The sequence below is a fragment of the Rhinolophus hipposideros genome (genome assembly GCF_964194185.1).
Source record: "Rhinolophus hipposideros genome assembly, chromosome: 24".
Taxonomy (NCBI): domain Eukaryota; kingdom Metazoa; phylum Chordata; class Mammalia; order Chiroptera; family Rhinolophidae; genus Rhinolophus; species Rhinolophus hipposideros.
This window is the reverse complement of record NC_138070.1, coordinates 23786434-23805582: the sequence shown is the minus strand read 5'-3', so window position 1 is coordinate 23805582 and position 19149 is coordinate 23786434. Positions and strand designations below refer to the sequence as shown.

Genomic DNA, 19149 nt, shown 5'->3' with positions numbered 1-19149 from the left:
TGTCAGCGCGCCCCTTAAGGTAGACCAGGCGACGAGGGGGCGGGACAGGGGCGGGGCCGAGAGGGGGCGGGGCCAGGGACCCTCGCTGACGCGCACGCCCCCTCCCAGCGCTGGGTGCAGGATCCTGCAGCCCCAAGACCCCAGGCCCCGGCGCGCGACCGGGCAGGGCCGGCCTCCTGCGCGGCGCTCAGGACTCTCGGACGGCGGGCCTCTCCTCGCCTGGGTGCCCCAGCCCGGCGACGGCCCGCGGCTCTCTGAAGCCACTCGGCCGTTGCACACCTGCAGGCCATGCCTCCCGGTGGACACAGTAGAGGACCCCAGGCACCCTGTTCTCAGCCCACAGGCCCTGATGCTGTGGCATGTCGGTCCCTTCCTGGGCCTGCTTGCACAGACCTTTCTCTGAACACCTCGGAACGTTTCCCTGGGGGCAGGCTAATATTCCGTTCCATGCTGTTCGGGATAGGGCCAGATCCCTCTCATCTGGAGTCTGCCACCCCCCACCCAGGCATTCAGGAGGGGGGTGGGGCTTGTGACACTGCAGGGGCACCTTGGTTGTTTATCCCCTGCCCACCTAACAGCCCTCAGGCCGTTAGGCCGGACTGAGCCCAGGATAAGGAGGGCAGGGAATGCTGATCCCTCCGCGTCCTGGCCCAAGCTGCAGGCTTGGGAGTGTGGGTAAGTGGGAGGCCAGGCGAACCCCTCGGCCTATCCAGGGTGGAACGAAGCGCAGGACACACTGCCCCTGCCTGGGATAGGCCTGTGGTGAGGCCCACCTCCGGCAGGAAATCTCCCCCGCGCGCACCGCCGCTTAAGGTGGACCAGCGGCCTAGTAGTGCTCGCGCTGGGTAGGCGGGACCAGCTGGACAGCTGGTGCAGTCTCTGGGAGATGGTGACTTGGATCAGGCTCCGCAGCCTACCCAGTGAGGGCCAGCAAGTGTCTCAGTGAGGCCATGCGCGGCACAGCAGCCACCTCCTTTTGGCCAGGTTGTCACAGGCCCTGGGTCTCCTTGGTCTGCGAGCCCCTCCTTGCTCTTCTTAAAGCTCTAGAGGTTGCGGGTGAGCTATTAAGGAATCTGTGATTGGGACCTAGCCACGGTGTTAATGCAGGTTGAGAGCAGATACGGTGATGGACTTTCTCCCACAACACTCAGTTGTAGCCTCTGGCCTGTGTGTGTGTGGGGGGGGTGGTAGTCCCCCCTCCAGGAGGCTCAGCACGTGTGGGAAGGGATAGCTCTGAAGGGGGGGGGTTCTGAGGCAGTGGAGGGACTTAGCATAAATGTGGGCAAAGAACAGATCCCACCTGGAGGAGAGCCCTCCTCCTGGCTGTGCAAGTTGCCATTGCCCTTGGGACAGACACTTCGGCCAAACTGTGCCCCACCAGCAGCCTCTCTTGCTCCAGTCCTTCTGCAGTCCCTTACCCGGAGACAACCCTGCCCCATTCCGGTCACACAGCTTGAATGCAGGCCCACCCACCAGGAGAGACACCCCCACTGCACCCAGCCCCAGGACCGTATTGTGTAGAGGTGCCAGGACAGCTGAGCTGTGGAGTACCAAATGCTGGTCATGTCTCCTGGGTGAGGTCCCTGCAGAATGCCTGGACAGAGGGGAATCCTAGGTGGAATACACCCAGTGAAACCACAGCCCAGGCGTCTTCTCCCAAGGAGTTAAGATCCCAGGGAAAGGAAAGGAAAGCAGTTTCCCCAACCTGCAGGAATGGAAAGGTTGTATGTTATCATTTCTCTCCATCCCCAACACCTTCGGCTGCTCAATTCTGGCTTACCATCATTGCCTGTGCCACAGGGCGCTCACCGTAAAATACACTGGCTGAGGGTATCAAAGGAATCCCCACTGGGTCCTTCCTTGTCCCAGTGTGGCCGACTGTGGCACCTGCACGTATTCCTTTGCAGCAGGTTCTGCAGTGTCAACAGCCATTTGTAAATGCACCCAGACCAAGGACCACTCTGACCCCCAGCCATACTGAGGGGCCTCCCCACTTAGAGACATATCTTCTTGCCGGAGAGAAAGTCAGCCTGGGGTTTTACATCAAATGGAAAGTTACCTTTTATTGGAGCCCAAAGCAAAGACAATGTGTGAAACATTCATTCTGTGCTCATAGGAGTGTCTGACCACCCTTCCCTCGAGAATCAAGCCCCTGGGGTCAGCCTCATGCATCTAACAGAGGCCCCACAGAGGAGCAATATCTGCCCTTTACAGTAAAGTGTCACAATTCCAATTCATCAAGACAGGCGAAGTGCACAAGTTTCAATGTCCCTCCTTGGGCGGGAAAGACCACGGTGCCAGAGACAACTTCAAGAGCACCGCAAGAGACCTGTGCCCGGGGCCTACGGCTGCCAGGACATACCAAAGCTGGCCAGTGAAGTCTTCAGTTTTAAGAGTGGCTTCCGTCAGAGGTGCACCCCTCAGAGGAAACAAGGACATAAGGTTTAAACTGGACAAAGATCCCAAGACACGCAAGACCCACTTAGTAGACTTGGCCACACGGTAAAGCACCTGTGGTTAAGGTGTTAGTGGCAAACAGCCACAGGAGGCACAAGTGTGTCCACTCCGGGTCAGTCTGAACCCGCTCCTCCCGCTAGAGGGTGGGGAGGCCACAGCTCCTCCGAGCCCTGTGGGCTCTCTGGGACACACGCCGTCACAGCTGGGCCATGTGCTTTCAAAAGCCTGCCTGCACACTTTTAAGAGAAATAAGAGAGAAAACGCTTCTCTCTGATTAGGTTGAAGTCTACAGAGCATCCCATCTACAAGACAAAACCCCAAATGGCACTAACCCGTTTGCACTCTTGAAAGCAGCCTTTTATTTGAAGCTATTGCTCATGCCACAATTTCACCCAGATGGAGACACCGGGAGTGAGTGGACAACGAGTTGGTTTTCTCCAGTGATGGCGGTGGGGCCAAATTCTGCCTGAGCACTGTACCAGACTAAACGTGGTGTGCTCTAGGACTGACCTTTCCCAGACCCACCAAAGACAGCCTCGGCCAAAGCCTAGAGACCTGCTTGGCCTCCTTGTGCCAGAGCCAATGAATCTGGTGGTCTTCCTTTCTTTCTGCAAAACAAACAAAAAAATCCTACCTACTCCTGACCACAGGGCAAAAACACACAGGGTCTTTAGGAGGCAGAGCACACAGCACTGGCCTGCCCCACTAGCACCAGCTCAGACACACCATGGCCCCAGTGGCCAACAGCGGCCCAAAGCTCATGACAGAGTACGACAAGGGGGGTTGGAACCAGAGTGCCACACCAACACACTGGGGCCAGCAGGAACCCCCACTGCTCCCAGGACAGGGCCGACGCATACACGGTCCTGCCTTCTGTGCAGGTTTCAAATGTGTTGTTTATTCACTATTTTTGATGACTATAAATAAGTGTTTCCACTATGGAAAAGAAAGTTAGCACAGTACATTTTCATGACTGGGGAATGGATTTTCTGAAGTCATCTTCAATAGGGCAAAAACTTAGAAAAAAACACCTGACTGTTGGAATTCAGTTCTTTATATAAAGTCCCTTGTAAAAACAAAACAGAATAAAAACAAATCAAAAAGAAGGGGCAGGGCAAAATTTTAAAAAAAGGAAAAGAAAGGAAGGAAAAGAAAACAAGGGCAGAGGACTTATTGCTTCTCCTCAGCTTTCTCCTTGGTCTCATCTTCAGACTCCTTGCTCTCCTCCTTCACCGAAAGAGCTTCTAGCTTTTCAGCCACTTTCTCAGCCACTTTCTCACTCTTGCCCGATCCTGCTAAAACACAGGGGAACACAGTAAGGAAACAGAGAAGTACCGCTCTCCCCAGCCATGCTGTAAACAGATGCACCTGCCTCATGTGAGCCCGGGACACACTCCCCACAGGACAGGCCGCTGTTCTCCCATGTGCCTCCAGACTCACCCAAATCAATACGCACTCACGCCTGGGACCTCGGTTAGTCTGTTCAGTTACATCTGGTCACTTAACATGGAAGCCATCATCAGGCCCCAAGTAGGAAGGTGACCATGAGGACCTTTCAAAGCCCATTCAGCCTCTGTAGGGCTCTAGTCAGACAACGTGACTTGACCATTTGCCCAAGTGCTGAAAGGTCAGGCAGTGAGCACAAACTTGGGGCCTGGAGAGCCAGCTCACTCCCCAGACAGCAACTTATGTCTCCAGAGAGCTGTTATCACCCTTGACGGGTCAAGGGAGTCACAGCACCTAGGAATGTTTCTGTGGCAGACGGAAAAAGCACCCGCCTGGGACGGCAGCCGGGTACAGAGTGAGTCTGCAAGGAGGACTCCCACCCACGAGCACCACATTACCTTTCTTTTCTCTCTCTTCAATCTCTTTCCTGCATTCTTCAAACTTTGTTTTGAATTTCTGTGCATCTGCAAAAAGATGAGACTTCCTCAGAGCCCTGAGCAGTGAAGGGTACACGCCCCCGCCCGGGTCTGAAGAGCCAGGATTCACAAAGGTCCTGTCCCATAACTATTTCTGACGTAAGGAAGAGCTGAGCTGTCTAAGATAGCCCTGGGCCCACTTGTGCCCAGACCCTGGGTCCTTCCTGAGGCTGGTGGCTATGCTGGGCATCTCCTTCCATCTGACTCTAACAATCTGGGCACAACAGCACAATGTGGTAGCCGGAGGCAACCAAGATCCGGGGCCTCCTCGCTCTTGCTCTCCACTCATGCTGGAGTAGCTTCTGACAAGGTTTACCATTCCCAGGGCAGAGGAGAGGTCCACTCAGTGCTGGATGGTGAACTCCGCTGGGCTCCAGCACCCACCCAGCTCCTCCAGGGCCCACTGGACAGCTTTTGACAATCTAGGCTGGAAAGATGCCCAAACAGGGGAGACGCCAGCCTCAGCGTGTGTGGATCTCAGCACAGCCCCTGCTGGCACCCAGATATGGTACAGTGACATGCTTGCCCTGGGCAAACCAGCTGGCACAGCCTCCTTTGAGGTTAAGAGGAAAGTGCACTGCTCATGGACGGAGTCTGGGAGCAGCCTCGAGGGCACGTGGCTTGAATATACTTGAGTCCCTTCTTTGAAAGGCCACCAGACAGCAGGGCAGAAACAGTCCCCACCAGTTTCCAATTACTATCAATTCTCCCTGAAAATCAATAGCGTTTCTGTTGGAAATTAAACCAGAATGCTGTAAAGGAGGAAGCCTCAGTCAGGCAGGCCCAGAGGCCTGCAGCTCTTCTCTTACTTTCAGCATTAAGGAAGCGGATGGCCAGCAGCTCCGGTTTGGGACGCTCATCGGCAAAATCGGCGTGGGTGTTCCAGACCCAGGCGCGGTCACTGCCCGCATTTGGCTTCAGCTCCATCATCGGCGTGACTGGGAGAGAAGCACCATGAGCACAATGCCCACTGCCACACGGCTAGCTCACCACCCAGACCACCCCACCGCAGAAAGTCCTGGTTACCAACCCACGGTCTCACTTTGGGCAAAAAAGGGACGATATGAGGTCTGCCAAAGTCTTGTGAGATCTGAACTTTACCCAAACCTCTTTGAAAATGCTCCATGTTCACTTAAAACCAGGACCATCCTCATTTTGGGAAAGGGTGGCCTGCTCCCTGACCACGACGACACCTTGGTGGGCAATCCCAATGCAGACAAGGGCTCCAAAGCCAATGTGGCCACTCACGCACGCCCCGCCCCTTGGTGCAACCCCCAGACCAGGGACAGATGTGGACACAACGCCAAGCCAGCCCAGCCCTTCCCATAAAGGGCATCCATCACATGGCCGTGGCCACATTTGACCACACCATCAAGGATCTGGCCCACTGGGAGGCAGGAGTGAGCAGAGGGCTAGAAGCTAGGAAGTGGGGTGAGCACCCAGAAAAGTCACGCTCAGACACCACGAAGATACAGCCCTGGCCTAGACACCTGCCCCGTCTCCACAGGCTCCACACAGACCCACGGAGACGAGGGAGACCGGTTCTCCAAACAGAAGCACCCCCAGTGCCCTGTCGAGCAGCAGGCCCCTTGCGAAGGTCTCTGGGGATGCGGGACGGTCCATGCCCAGCCCCAGGCACATAGCACTGTCTGAATTGAGAGCAATTACCCAGCTCCTACGCAGATGCCCAGCAAACCCACCACTGTACAGTACACACACAAATGACACAGATTCCTCCCACCACTAAACACCTGGTTTATCAAGGGCCTGTGGTTTGTACTAGGCCGAGGACCCACTTACAACCCACACATAAGTGACCCAGCAACCTGTTAAGGCTCTAAGAGAAGCACGGATGTCAGGAAGACCCCCGAGAAAGGGATTCGAATTGGGCTGGAGGGCAAGGACCAGGCCAGAGCAGACCGGCTGGGATGTGGAGACTGGCCCAGAAGCCGAGTCGGGCAGAGGCGACTGTGGTACAGAGAGGTCCCTCTTGCCCTCAGGGCCTTTGTAAGCCCAGTCATCCTCCCACATTACCCTCAAGAGCAGTTCCGCTCTGGTTCCTGCCAGTGGTCACCCCACGTACCCAGACAAGAAGCCTTGCCCTGTGGGACACACATTATACCCAGAAATGCAGACATGGCCCTGAATCAGGAACGTAGCCCAGGAGACTCTGGCTTCCGAAGACACTCAGAGCACGCAGAACAGCCCGGCAGTCAAGAGACTGACACAGCTCGGAACTTCCTATTGCCCCTTCACAGGCCAGGCCTCACGTGGCTTGCCCTGGACCTATCCCTTCATACATTGGGCCAGGGCTGATGCATCACGCCTGCTCAAAAGCACCCAGCCCACTCCCCTGTGCAGCTTCACAGGCCCCTAAGGATGAGGCGGCCACCTTCTCCCTGCCCCATTTCCCTCCTGGGTCCTCTCCGGGGGACACAACACACTAAAGAAAGAGAAGTCTGCCGCCCAGCCTCACAGACAAATGTGAGCAGTCACACAAACGCACTCACAGGCCCTCAGGCTGTGCCTGGTTCTCCAGCAGGCACTCGGGTACCAAGCCCACGCTGGGACTCTACGTCCATCATGCCCGCTCAGAATCCACACTCCCGTGGGCTATAAGCTTCTCTATAGGTCTGCTCTGAGTTCAAGGGCACGTTGGGAAAATTCATTTCCTATTTTAAATTCAAAAAACACATCGTGAGCCTGCACTCCATGTGACAGTGCACTCCCAGGTTCCCAGCACAGCCCTGAAAGCAGGCTGCCGGAAGATCCAAAGCTGTCCTCGTGTAGAACACACACCCGACGGGCCACCTACTATAATGGTTGGCGCATATCTTCAGGGTCTTATCCCTCCTCATGAGGAGGCGGATGGTCCCTTTCTCCTTATGCTTCAGGAGCTTGACGTCGCCAGTGCCTCGTTCCTTCCATTCTGGGAGATCGTTCTCTGAAGCAAACCGGAATAGCTTTGCCCGCCTTCAAATAAAGCCATTAAGCGAGAGCTTAGACACACAGAGAGGAACAGATAAGTCAAACTTTTGCTTGGAGAGAACACACATTTTCTGGGCAATAAACAAATGGCTGTACCTGATGTCTCGACAAACATTCTTTTTTTCTTTGTACTCTAGGAACTATAAACCAAAACATCAGCAAAAGAACAAAACAGCCCAACAAATTCTAAGTTCTAAGCCGATGACCAAAAAAAATTTTCAGTCACGTTTTCTAACAGATCCAACCCCTTGGCAAAGTAGCCCACCTGAGTCTGTTGGGCATGTCTGCCATCAGGGTGGAGGGGCTTCCTGGGCCCGATAGGGCCACAGGGGCAGCATGGAAGCAAGTAGAAGCCAAGGACCCCTGCCCTCCACAGGGCTACCCTTCCTTCAGCTGTGAGATACCTCCTGTGTTTCCTTGGCCCCCAGCCCAGAGAGGGAGCTACAGGCCTCAGCTCAGACCACCAGGCTCTGGCCCAATACCCCACCTCCTTGCCCAGAACAGCACCTCACACCGGGCCCATGCAAGGCCCCCATCCCAGCAGTCCTGCCCTAGGGCTCAGGCTAATGCTTCCCTCCCCCACTGACCATCCTGCCCTTTTGCTACCCATCACAGGACCCCAGCTCTGCTGGTACCTTTACTGAAGAACATTCTGCTCTCCCTCCCAAAATCACTTCTGTTAAGGGAGACAATGTTCTCACAAGGACACCTCCAGAGCTTTGGCCTAGAGCCCCAAGGGCCCAGATATAAAGGCCCTACTTGCTGGCTTCACTTCCCTCAGGAAGGACTCGTGTCTAGGGCACCAGGAGCACTTCCCACCTCCTGTGCCGGCAGGGAGGTGACAGCACTAGCTGCACCAGCAGTCCTCACTCTTGGGAAGAGCCAGCCCCTGGCTGCAGCATCACTTCTGGACAGAGCAGAGACCTGCAGAACCAGTGTTTTCAGGGCAATTCCACCACCCTGAGACAAAAGATGGGTTTGCCACCTCTCCTTTCCCAGGCCTTTGGGTGTGGTGGGGAGGGGCTGGTCTCCCCAGTCTTAACCTGGTATCTTGGATAGACCTGAAGAGGGGCAGGCGACTTCCACAAGCTTGGACAGGGGAAACACTACAACCTATCACCATGAACTTGTAACTGAGCCTAGCATTTCTTGCAATTCTGAGCATAGGCAGCAGGCCACAGGCTGGGCAGTGCTGTGACTTTGTTGCAGACATCTCAACAACAGTTGCTAGGGCAGGCACTGCTTCAAAATAACACCTGCAATGACCTTCTCACTGAAGGCACCAAGAAGCACAATTAGAGTAATTTTTAAAAGTAATCTTGACAATTCTAATACCACCCACTTTTGTTCGTAATTCCAGGCATTAATTTTGTGCATTAAAAACACAAATCAGGGGTTCACAAGCTACAAACTGCCAAAATCCATGGCAAAAATATTAATGATAACGGTAGTAAAGGTAGAGACTTCCTGCTCAACCAGGGGAAAGGGGCTGAGGGAGTCAGCCGAGACACGCAGGAAAATACACTCCTATGAACACAGCAGAAGTGACAGGACTCTAAGGAGGGTCTGTGCCCTCCACAGCACCGGCCATGGGGCAGCAGTGGCACCCACTAGTAAGTTACCTAATAAGTGGATTCTAACCGCAGCCTTGATTTCCACGTAGGATTAGCCATCACACAAGTCTAGGCCCTTTCTTCAGCCTCACTCTGACTAAAGGTCAGGCCAAACACTTGACACCCATAAAAACCTTAAATTGCATCTTCAACCAACAATTATTTATTTCTGAAGTAACATCAGGTTACTTACATTTTGAAAAGCTCCTCTTCGTCTTCTTCCAGCGTTTTAATTTCTTGCTCGGGAAGAGAAACTATAGGCTCAAACTGGGGGTCGTGGTTGGACTCATCTGCATTCTCAGTGGAGGTATCATGGTCCTCATGGGTGTCCTGTGGAGGGAGGTGTGGAGAGGTGAGTGCTGGTGGTGAGCGTGGCCCGCAAGCCAGAGTTCACCAGTGCTGGAAGTGGCCATTCGTACAGGTGAATGGCCTCACCCCAAAGCAAGAGATTAAGCCCACAGCTTTTCACGCTAGGAAAGGTTTGCACGTACGTCCAGCACACAGTGACACGCTGGACTTCAGCACCGTCCCCCAGATGCATCAATCATATTTGACTGGCGTGCCAAAAACTCAGCCACCTATTGGTGGAACGGCCTGAGAGAAACTGCCCCATCTCTTTGAGCCTCAGTTTCCTCATCTATAAAATGGGGATAGTGATACTGCCAGGTAAAGATCAAAGGACACAATTTAGGAAGAACTGAAGAGGGCCTCAAAGACAATTTCACCCTTCAAGCAAAAACACAACCCTCAGAGTTTTTACTGGCTGAGAAAAATCTGTGCTCTTGCCTACCAGAAGAAAAAAAAGTTGGGACTGCTCGTTTTACACAAAATTCACAGTTCTGTCAGCACCTTTACGATGCTTCAGAAGCCAAGTTGATAAGTCAAAAGACATCATACAAATAAAAGCCATAAAATGCTGGTCCAGCTTAGAGAACTAGAGAGCACAAAGGACCTTGTGTTAGATCCAAGTGTTACAGGACGCGTGGCTCGGTGAGCTGTAAAACCAGAAGAAACCAGGACACTTCACTACCAGCGTAAGCCGAAAGGGGCCAGACCAGGCTTCGCCGCTCTCCTCGGTGGGACAGCACTGCGGCTCGGCGCAGGCCGCTCCCCCCAGCAGCCGCCACGCAGCCAACAAAGCCGTCCCCTCCCTGGGCCGGCGCGTCCGGTCCCCGTCCCCGCGCTGGAACGCGAGAGGTCCCGCCGCAGAGGCCCGCGGCGGGCCGAGACGAGGGCAGAATGAATGAAGCGCTGCGCAGACGTGGGACGGAGGGATGCATGGTGTCGGTCAGAAGCCCGCCAGTGGGCCGGGCAGAGGAAACCCGCCACCCGCCCGGCGTCCCTGGCACGCGGTGAAAGGAACGCGAGCCCGAGGGGTTGGGGCCCCGTCCTGATGGAGCGCGCCCGACCACCCGGGGCCGCCCCAAGGTCACGCGGGCCCCCCGCAGCCCCCGGGCCCCAGCCCGCGCCCCCAGGTCCCAAGCGCCCCAGGCTCGAAGGCCTCGAGCCCCCAGGCCGCGCTTCCCACGCCCTACCCCGCGCCACCGAGACCCCAAACGCCGAGACCGCAGGCCGGCGAGGGTTGGCGGCGGCGGCGCGGGCCGCCCACGTGGCCGCCAATAGCGGCCTCGGCCCCCCGGCCCCCGCCCAGTTCCTGCCCGGGCCCAGCCGCACCTTGGCGGCCGCCATGGAGGCGCGGCGGCGGCGGCGGCGGCGGCTCGGCTGGCTTGGTCGTCTCGGGCTCCGCGGCCTCTGTGCGGCTAGTCGTAGTTCCTTCCCTCCGCGTCTGGCGCCGGCGCCTCCCGCCCGCCCGCAGTTCCCTCCGCCCCGCGACCCGAACCCTGACCCCTGACCCCAGCGGCGGGAAACGCGCCGTGATTCAAAACCAGTGCAGCTTTATTGGCTCAGGCGACGGACAATCTCATTGTCCGGCCCACCCCGCGCTTCCCGCCAAAACGTCCGCGGCGCATGCCTGGCCCGCCCGGCAGCCAGGGGAGCGTGAGCTCCCGGCGGCCTTCGCGCGCACTTCCGCTTCACGGCTGCGCGCGCCCCTCGAGCTTTCGACAGCAGGCGCCAGACACCGGGGTCGGTGCGGGCGCACAGCGATGACGTTGACGGAAGCGAGGATGATAGACACGCGCCACCTAGTCTGCACGCACTGGCCGACGGGAGAGCTGCCGGCGGGGAGAGCGGGGCGCGCGGGGCCCCTGGCGGGCGGGAAGTGGACCCCATACCCGAGACCGTGGACCTGAGCACCTAGGGTTCGAGTCCCACCCACTCCCTCACGGGGCGGGACCGGGGGCGGCCTCTCGGCGCCGCTCCCATGCTCTGAGCGCCCTCTGTGCGCCAGGCCCAGGGCGAGGAGGCGGAGGCGGCACTTGTGGGGCCTCCAGCCCAGGCCTTGGACGAACTGGACGATGAATGATAAACTCGACAACGAAGTGAAGGGAGATCCTAGCGAGAGACGCGGGGCCGAGATGGCGGGCTGCGTGGGAGAGGATGGAGGTGGGGGAGAGGTAGGAACCCCGTGGGCCCGGGGAGGTGAGCTGGGAGAGGAAGCGAGGGGGTAGCACGGGGTGGGCTGCGTGTGGGATGCATTAACGGAGGGTTGGGTCTGGGGCCGGGAGCCTGGGCGCTCAGCCCTCGTCCTGGCCCCGCCGGTGTCCACACAGGGCGCGGCGCCAGCGGAGGGCTGCGACCAGGACCGCGGCAGCGCTCCGGGCAGCCCTGCCGCCCCCGCCGCCGAGAAGGAGGAGGAGGGCGAGGGGGCTGGGGCGGCTGCAGAGGCCGGAGCTCCGCCTGGGCTGTACAGCTACATCAGGGACGACCTGTTCACTTCGGAGATCTTCAAGGTGGAGCTGCAGAACGTGCCGCGCCGCGCCAGCTTCAGCGATGTGCGGCGCTTTCTGGGCCGCTTTGGCCTGCAGCCCCATAAGACCAAACTCTTTGGGCAACGTCCCTGCGCCTTTGTGACATTCCGCAGTGCCGCTGAGCGGGACAAGGCCTTGCGTGTGCTGCACGGTGCTCTGTGGAAGGGCCAGCCTCTCAGAGTGCGCCTGGCCAGGCCCAAAGCTGATCCCATGGCCAGGAAGAGGCAGCGTGAGGATGAGGGTGAGCCACCAGCCACATGTGTGGCCGATGTGGTGACTCCTCTTTGGACGGTGCCCTACACAGAGCAGCTTGAGCGGAAGCGGCTAGAGTGCGAGCAGGTGCTGCAGAAGCTCGCCAAGTGAGTATGGGCACAGTCACTTCTAGGCACTGGAGCTCTGCTCAGCTCCATGTGCACTCAAGCCCATCCTGTGCCCTGAACAGACGCTCTCAGGGTCTGCACATTGTCTTGGTGAGCTCGCCAGTAAGACCCCTGAGTTACCAGTGGGGATAATGAGGTCCCAAAGGAGGTTCTGCGTGCCTGGGTATTTGGAGAGTGATTGGAGATGGGTTCGGAGCAGCAGGCTGAGTCCAACCCCAGCCCTACCTCACCCTGCAGGGAAATTGGCAGCACCAACCGTGCCCTGGTGCCCTGGCTGCTCTCACAGAAGCACAAGCACAACAAGGCCTGCTGCCCGCTGGAGGGAGTCAGGCCGTCACCCCAGCAGGTCAGGCCCACAAACCTTCACCCCATGCTCTTAAAGAAGCTGTCTTAGCCCATCTCTTTCATCCCTCCTGCTTTCCGCTTATTCCTCATACTCGTCACATGACTGCTGGTTGTTGTCAGCCTTGCCCCCTGGACTGCCAGGCCCTGTGGGGAGCTGGGGCCTCTCACTCGTTGCCATCTCTCACTTCCTGCAATTTCCCCTCCATGTACAAGTGCGGGAATGCCACGGTAAGGTCAGGAATGTCTCTCTGCCTCCCTCCACCTGTCCTGCAGACCGAGTATCGTAACAAGTGTGAGTTTCTCATTGGCGTCGGGGTGGATGGGGAGGACAACACAGTCGGCTGCCGGCTAGGCAAGTACAAGGGCGGGACATGTGCTGTGGCGGCCCCCTTTGACACCGTGCACATCCCCAAGGCCACCAAGCAGGTGGTGAAGGCCTTCCAGGATTTCATACGGTGAGGACGTGTGGCTGGGCTGGGAGCAGAGGGCCGGGTCCTGTCTGGTGGGTGTGGCCAGAGGAGAGGAAGGTAGGCCGTTCCAATTCTGGTCAGCATGGGCGGCAGATCTCATGGACTCACGGCCGCTCGTGGCTCCTACAGGTCCACTCCCTACTCGGCGTACAACCCAGAGACATACTCAGGCCATTGGAAGCAGCTGACCGTGCGCACCAGCCGCCGAGGCCAAGCCATGGCCATTGCCTACTTCCACCCTCAGGTCTGAGGCAGGGTAGCCCTGCTGCGGGAGGGTGTCCCTGCTCAAGTGGGCTGTATGCGACACCGTCTCACAGGACCGCCTCTACTTTCTACTCCAGAAACTGAGCCCTGAGGAGCTGGCAGGACTGAAGGCCTCCCTGGCGCAGCACTTCACAGCAGGGCCGGGCAAGGCCAGCGGGGTGACCTGCCTGTACTTTGTGGAAGAGGGACAGCGGTGAGGAGCCTGGGTAGGTGCTGGGCTGGATTCCTGCCAGAGCTGGTGACACTGACCAACTGGCCCTACCACCCATAGGAAGACTCCCAGCCAAGAGGGCCTGCCCTTGGAGCACGTGGCTGGGGACCGGTGCATCCACGAGGACTTGCTGGGCTTGACCTTCCAGATCTCCCCTCACGCCTTCTTTCAGGTAGTCCCGAGTCCCTGTATTTTCATAATGAAGACACGAAGTCCTGATGTGACGTCCAGGTGTAATAAAGGCAGTGGGCTAGGGCGGTGACAAGTTGTTCTCCTGCCGAGGTCTGGGGGAAGAGCATCAAGGGCTGTGAGGCAGGAATGAAGTCATTTGTACTAACTAGACCCTTGTGACGACCGTGCTAGAGGGCCCTATGTGGGGTGTGGGAGTGGGCGATGCCAGGGCTCTCGTGTGAACTGTGGTGGCGTCATCCATGCCTGATGCTGCTGTGGGTGGCCCCACACATTCATAAGTTGGGGGGACAAGGGGTCAGCATCAAGTTGTTTTTAAAAGCCAGGGACCTGGGTGAGGTTATCCGGCATCTCATGTATGGAGGAGCAGTTGGAGGATTAGCCCTGAGGCACTTAGGCAGTTAGAGGTGGGGAAGGGGTGGCAGCAGGAGACCTAGAAAAAGGGGGAGTAAGCCAGGGACTGGGCCACAGGTCTCCTAGCAGGGGAAGAGCCCTGCGGAGTACAGGGTGGTGGGGGCCGCAGGAGGGGAGGCTGACCTGGGAAGCAGGGCTGCTCTGACATCCTGGGTGGTGCTGGCCCGCCCTCCAGGTAAACAGCCCGGCCGCGGAGGTGCTCTACACAGTCATCCAGGACTGGGCCCAGCTGGACTCCGGGAGCACAGTGCTGGATGTGTGCTGTGGCACTGGCACCATCGGCCTGGCCCTCGCCCGGGTGAGCCCTCCTGCCCCACCTGAGGACACCCTCTGCCCACCCCACCCATGTGCTATCACCACTTCGTGACCCCCACTGACCCCATCTGAAAGGCAGAGGTTAAGCCCCAGCCTGTCCCAGAGCCTCTTCTCCCCATAGTGCCTCCTGCTACTCCCCTCCCCGAGAGGCCTGCAGGGTGGGGCAGGCACCGTCAGTCTGCGCCCTTTCCTCCCTTCAGAAAGTGAAGAGAGTCATCGGGATTGAGCTGTGCCAGGAGGCTGTGGAGGACGCGCATGTGAACGCCCGCAACAATGGTGAGAGCCAGCGCGCCGGTGGGCAGTCACCTCAGCACGGCACCTAAATGTCATTTCATGGCTTCTCGGGTCGGGGGGAGGGGCGGGCGGTGTGCAGAGCACAGCAGAGCTCCTACTGTGTGCCCGTGATGCCTGGGCTGCCTGACAGGAGCGCAGACAGGCTCCTTGGCTAGAGGTTTTCTTAAGGTGCCTCAAGTCAGGGCCTTCAGGACACCAGGCAGCTGGGCAGGCCCAAAGAGGGAGGTTCGGGGGGGGGGGGTGTCCTGGGTCCCAACAGGGCTGCTGTGCTATCTACAGAGTTGACCAACGTTGAGTTCCACTGCGGGAGGGCCGAAGACCTGGTGCCCACCGTGGTGAGCAGACTGGCTTCTCAGCAGCTCATTGCTGTCCTGGACCCGCCTCGTGCCGGCCTGCGTGAGTGGCATCCATTTGGGGATGACGGAGAAGAGGGTAGTGCTGCTGGCACACCAGGCTGCGCAGCCTTGGGCCTGCTGCCCATGCTCACTAGCCCCTCGTCCCCATCCCTCCTTGAGGTGGGGATGTTTCCCTGAGGGAGTCTTATCTCCTCAGATTCCAAAGTGATCCTGGCCATCCGCAGAGCTGAGAACCTCAAGCGGCTCTTGTATGTCTCCTGCAACCCCCGGGCAGCCATGGGCAACTTTGTGGAGTGAGTGTGAAGTGGGGACCCGGGGTGGCTGGAGCCAGCACCCAACCCTCTTCCCCCCACAGGTGCCCAGCCACTGGCTGACCTTGACTGCTCCCTTCCCACCACAGCCTCTGCCGGGGCCCGTCTAACCGGGTGAAGGGCAGCCCCTTCCGGCCAGTCAAGGCTGTAGCCGTGGACCTGTTCCCGCAGACCCCCCATTGTGAGATGCTCATCTTGTTCGAGAGGGTAGAGCACCCCAACGGTACAGGGACCCTGTGGCCAGAGGACCCTCCAGCCCAGCCCTCACCAAGGCCCCCAGATGATAACCAGCAGGAAACAGCGGCTCCCCCTCTTAGGCCCCTGGAGCAATAGAAACCAGCCCTCCCAGGACGGCCGAGTCTGCATCACGATCAGAAACTAAGGGGCTTCTCAAGTCCTTGCTCAGGCAGGAACCAGCAGGACGCAAGACCCAACTGTCCCACCCAGGGTCAGCTGGTCCCTGTGTGCAGTGGGCTCCACCAACGCCTCCCTCACCCCCCCCCCCGCCCAATTATTTTTGTAAGAGCTGGGCCACGGGGGGGGGGGGCAGAATAAACAACTGCTAAACTACCAGTTTGTGTGATGAGAACCCAGAGCTTTGGCACACAGGGGCTACTCTGTCTGCCACTACCGGTGCAAATGGACAGAGCTAGGAAGGAGGGGACCCTGGACAGCCCCTGGGGTTAATCTAAGCCTGACTTGGTTCCTGCTAGTATCCTGCTAGCACCCTGCCAGTCAAGCTAAGACTGGGTGTTAGGTACTTTCAGCATCTGTGTGGCAGAAGTCACAGCAGAGCTTGCTGTTTGATGGCAAGTCTGGTTTTATGCTTAACCCCAGAGGAAAAGATTCAGTTCTTACGGCCAAGGGCCAAATGTAAATGTGTAGTAGAGAGCACAGGGCAAGGGGCTGGCCCTGCCTACCTAGTCCCCAGCTTTCCTGCACCAACTGAAGGGAGGGCCCTGAACATCATTGCATCCCTAACTGGCCACGCCCTGAAGGGAGGCCACTTCCACAGTGACCAAGGAAGGGGCCAGATTGAGATGCTGCTCAGTGGCTGTAAGAGCAGCTGTGTCCAGGCAGGTGCCCAGCCCCTTGGGGACTGCTCCAGAAATTGTGGCCAGCTGAGGGTTTCCAAGGGCTCGTCTCCCATGGTTTAAAGAAAGAAACATCAGTCAGAACCTTTTGGACAGTTTTGCTTTATGCGTCCAGACAATCAAGGCTCACTGTTACAGCCATGGCACAGCTGTCACCTGGGAGGTACATGATGCACAGAGGTGACATCAGCACAGGCTCTCCCTGCCCTCCACCCCCGCAGCACAGCTATGTGCACACAACATTCACACCCATACACAGGACAGAGAAAGGACATGGGGAGGCCGCAGCGTGTCTCACCCACTTCTACTAGTACGTGTGCACAAAGCTTTGGTTCACAATGGCGCATCTGGCTGTTCTAAGGGCAAACAGTCACGGTCAAATGATTATTCACAGCTGCAGAGGCAAGACAGAAGCAAGTGTCTAATTACAGCAACTTGATTTGAGAATTTTGTTATAAAGGTCAACACAGAAGCCAACCTTGGTCACATGTGGTGAGGGAGGGATACACTGTAGGTGGCCCACAAGGCTGACAGTCTTCCTGGAAACACCATCAATCCCATCCAGGGGGGTATGGTGGAGATGGGCACGCCCGAAGAAGAAGGACTACAACCCAACACTGGGCTCTTGCATCTGGGAGTGCGCCAAGAGCATGATACTCGGAACAGGAGCTGCGAACGGAGCCAATGGCTGACCAGCACTACCCTGCATGTGGGGAAAACCCAGGACCCCAAGCATACCCACGTTCCATGGGACTCGGGGCAGGGTCACATTTGTCCCTGTCCACAAGGGCCACCTGGAAAACATAAGCTACTGGTCAGAGAAGCGAACTGGTCACCAGGCCCGGCTGGCTACACAGAGCAGTTGCCTTTGAAACCCAGTGAAGCCTGTCACGGGAGCCGGACAGCCACACTCTCCATTCGCCTGTGCCAGCTCTGGAGAGGTGCCAGTTTGTGATTAAGAACGGGCAATTGCACTGAAGGTCCTTGTTTTCTCTTCTTAAATAAATCCACGTGCCAAAATGCATTGTTTATATCTGCTACATGATTCCAAATCTATCTTCTACTCACTGTAAAAGTTTCTTTCCAAATGCTAAAATATCATAAAAGCTTTAAAAATTGAAGGGTGGACAGGTGGGGCTTGACTGTGCAAAAAGCTTTAGTAAAAAGTTGCCAGAAACCACTGAAGGTGAGGGGCCTTGGTGTCTAAGAAGGTGAGTTTCTAGGGCATTAAGACTTACTCAGAAAAATGGACCTCACCCCAGCCCAGAGTCAGAGCAATAAGCCACGTGAAGACTCACACTGGCTGAAGAAGAATCACCTTGACAGTTTACCTACAATCTCTGAAAATAGTTCTGACGCTAAAATTGTGTTTAAACCAAAAAGGTTTGAAATATTCCTTCCTGTTACAACATTTTCAGAGAAAAAGGGAAAACACAGGAGGCAGGAAAGGGCATGGGGTGCCAGCGTGCACCTTCTGACCAGGTCCCTACAGTGGCCCAAAGGAACCCTGGGTATAGGACGCCATAAGACTTGACTACCACTTTCTCATTTCATCTGTCATCCAACTATCATTTCTTGTCAGTGCATGTTATATACTAAAATTCATGAAAACCTTCATAAAACCAGTCTGCAGCAAGCAGAAGTCCACAGCTATCTCCAAGCTTGGCTTCCACATGTACAGGCAGGCTGAGTTGACTCGAACACGTCCACTCAGACCTGCGGGCAGCCCCAAGGAAACAGTATGTGGCCCTGGCTGTCCGGTGTACCAGAGCCCCACCCCTCTGGCCCCAACCCTCAGATATGGGGCCTCGGGAAGAATTTAGATTGAAGGCGCAAGGCTGCAGAGCAGTGTGTGGTGTCCCTGGCAGCGAAGCTGGCAGCCCCCACACTCGGCCTGCCACCTGCCTCACACGTCCACAGTGCACAGGGGCTCGCCACCAGGTTGGGCAGACGCCACAATAGACATCTTGGGTTTCTTCCGTGTCTCCTCCTAGAAGAACAATGAAAGTCAGGGATGCTGGCGAGGTGGGAACATGCAGCTCAATTTCAGGCAAGAGGCTCTGGAGAGGGACGGTTGTGTGTGTGGGGGGGGTAAGTCTAGCAGACTGGAACCAGGCAGTATCTGGAGTAGGAAGGCACCCCTGCTCTGTGATTTCAGGCTGGAAGGAAGCAGGAAGGCCTGAGAAGTGGGCTGGGCAGGGGGCTTGGTGGAAGGGTCTCCCTCGATGCCACCACAAAGCACTGCATGCTGGCACTTTCCTGGGAATCAGGACGCACACCCAAAAGAAGGGCCAGGGAGATCCCAGCTACCAGGAACAAGCCACCTGGGTGCATCCTTCTCCCCACCCCCACCTGATGGCAGGAACGAAGCATCTCCTGGACCCAAAAGGTCACAGAAACAACAGATACCTCCTTCAGGGTTTACACAGGCCCGGGCTGATAACAGCTGAAAAGTCCGAACCCAGAGGCCTCTAACGTGGGTGGCTTTAGGAAACTGCACGGGGACCTAGCCCTACCCCGGTTCAATTGTTCTGTGAACCACACTTCCCCCCCACACTCACAGAACTGCCTAGGACTCCGGGAGGAAGAAGTCCAGGATGGCAGTCTGTCACCCACAAGGACCCTGAGTGACGGTGGCCTGGCCAGTACACTGTCC

General features: G+C 57.2%; 3 protein-coding genes across 8 annotated transcripts in view; 1 reads left to right on the top strand and 2 right to left on the bottom strand.

The window, feature by feature from the left end:
• Positions 1–3493: 3493 nt before the first annotated feature.
• Positions 3494–11023, bottom strand: RANBP1 (RAN binding protein 1). Of its 2 annotated transcripts, none has more exons than XM_081036875.1 (6): positions 10655–11023; positions 9174–9310; positions 7195–7352; positions 5189–5317; positions 4302–4367; positions 3494–3749 (listed from the first exon to the last, which is right to left on the bottom strand). In XM_081036875.1, exons 1-6 carry the CDS (start codon positions 10667–10669, stop codon positions 3628–3630), a joined length of 627 nt encoding a protein of 208 aa, XP_080893001.1. In that variant the 5' UTR covers positions 10670–11023; the 3' UTR covers positions 3494–3627. The 2 variants fall into 2 exon arrangements, with proteins under 2 accessions (XP_080893001.1, XP_080893000.1); XM_081036874.1 differs by having other exon boundaries at positions 3494–3752; positions 10655–10830.
• Positions 11024–11093: 70 nt separating this feature from the next.
• On the top strand, positions 11094–15972 carry TRMT2A (tRNA methyltransferase 2 homolog A). 2 transcript variants are annotated; one of them, XM_081036872.1, is made up of 12 exons: positions 11094–11496; positions 11653–12209; positions 12468–12576; positions 12849–13030; positions 13175–13289; positions 13387–13502; positions 13581–13692; positions 14299–14421; positions 14639–14714; positions 15012–15128; positions 15285–15381; positions 15489–15972. In XM_081036872.1, exons 1-12 carry the CDS (start codon positions 11398–11400, stop codon positions 15730–15732), a joined length of 1947 nt encoding a protein of 648 aa, XP_080892998.1. In that variant the 5' UTR covers positions 11094–11397; the 3' UTR covers positions 15733–15972. The 2 variants fall into 2 exon arrangements, with proteins under 2 accessions (XP_080892998.1, XP_080892999.1); XM_081036873.1 differs by having other exon boundaries at positions 11368–11485.
• A 610-nt stretch (positions 15973–16582) lies between these two features.
• Positions 16583–19149, bottom strand: part of DGCR8 (DGCR8 microprocessor complex subunit) — a 33727-nt gene continuing 31160 nt past the window's right edge. For all 4 annotated transcript variants that reach the window (XM_081036868.1, XM_081036869.1, XM_081036870.1 and 1 more), the window contains one exon: positions 16583–18483. In XM_081036868.1, coding sequence (XP_080892994.1) covers positions 18400–18483 — 84 coding nt within the window. In that variant the 3' untranslated portion in view covers positions 16583–18399. The remainder of the gene's footprint in view (positions 18484–19149) is intronic.

Bases quoted from the DNA above. Each gene is read 5' to 3' on its own strand.
- RANBP1 (XM_081036874.1), bottom strand. The intron at 4,368-5,188 runs GTAAGAGAAGAG...ATCTTTTTGCAG, and splicing joins CCGCTTCCTTAATGCTGAAA to ATGCACAGAAATTCAAAACA. The intron at 3,753-4,301 runs GTAATGTGGTGC...CCTGTGTTTTAG, and splicing joins TGAAGAGAGAGAAAAGAAAG to CAGGATCGGGCAAGAGTGAG.
- TRMT2A (XM_081036872.1), top strand. From the start codon at position 11,398: ATGAATGATAAACTCGACAACGAAGTGAAGGGAGATCCTAGCGAGAGA. The intron at 13,031-13,174 runs GTGAGGACGTGT...TGGCTCCTACAG, and splicing joins GCCTTCCAGGATTTCATACG to GTCCACTCCCTACTCGGCGT. The intron at 14,422-14,638 runs GTGAGCCCTCCT...TCCTCCCTTCAG, and splicing joins TCGGCCTGGCCCTCGCCCGG to AAAGTGAAGAGAGTCATCGG.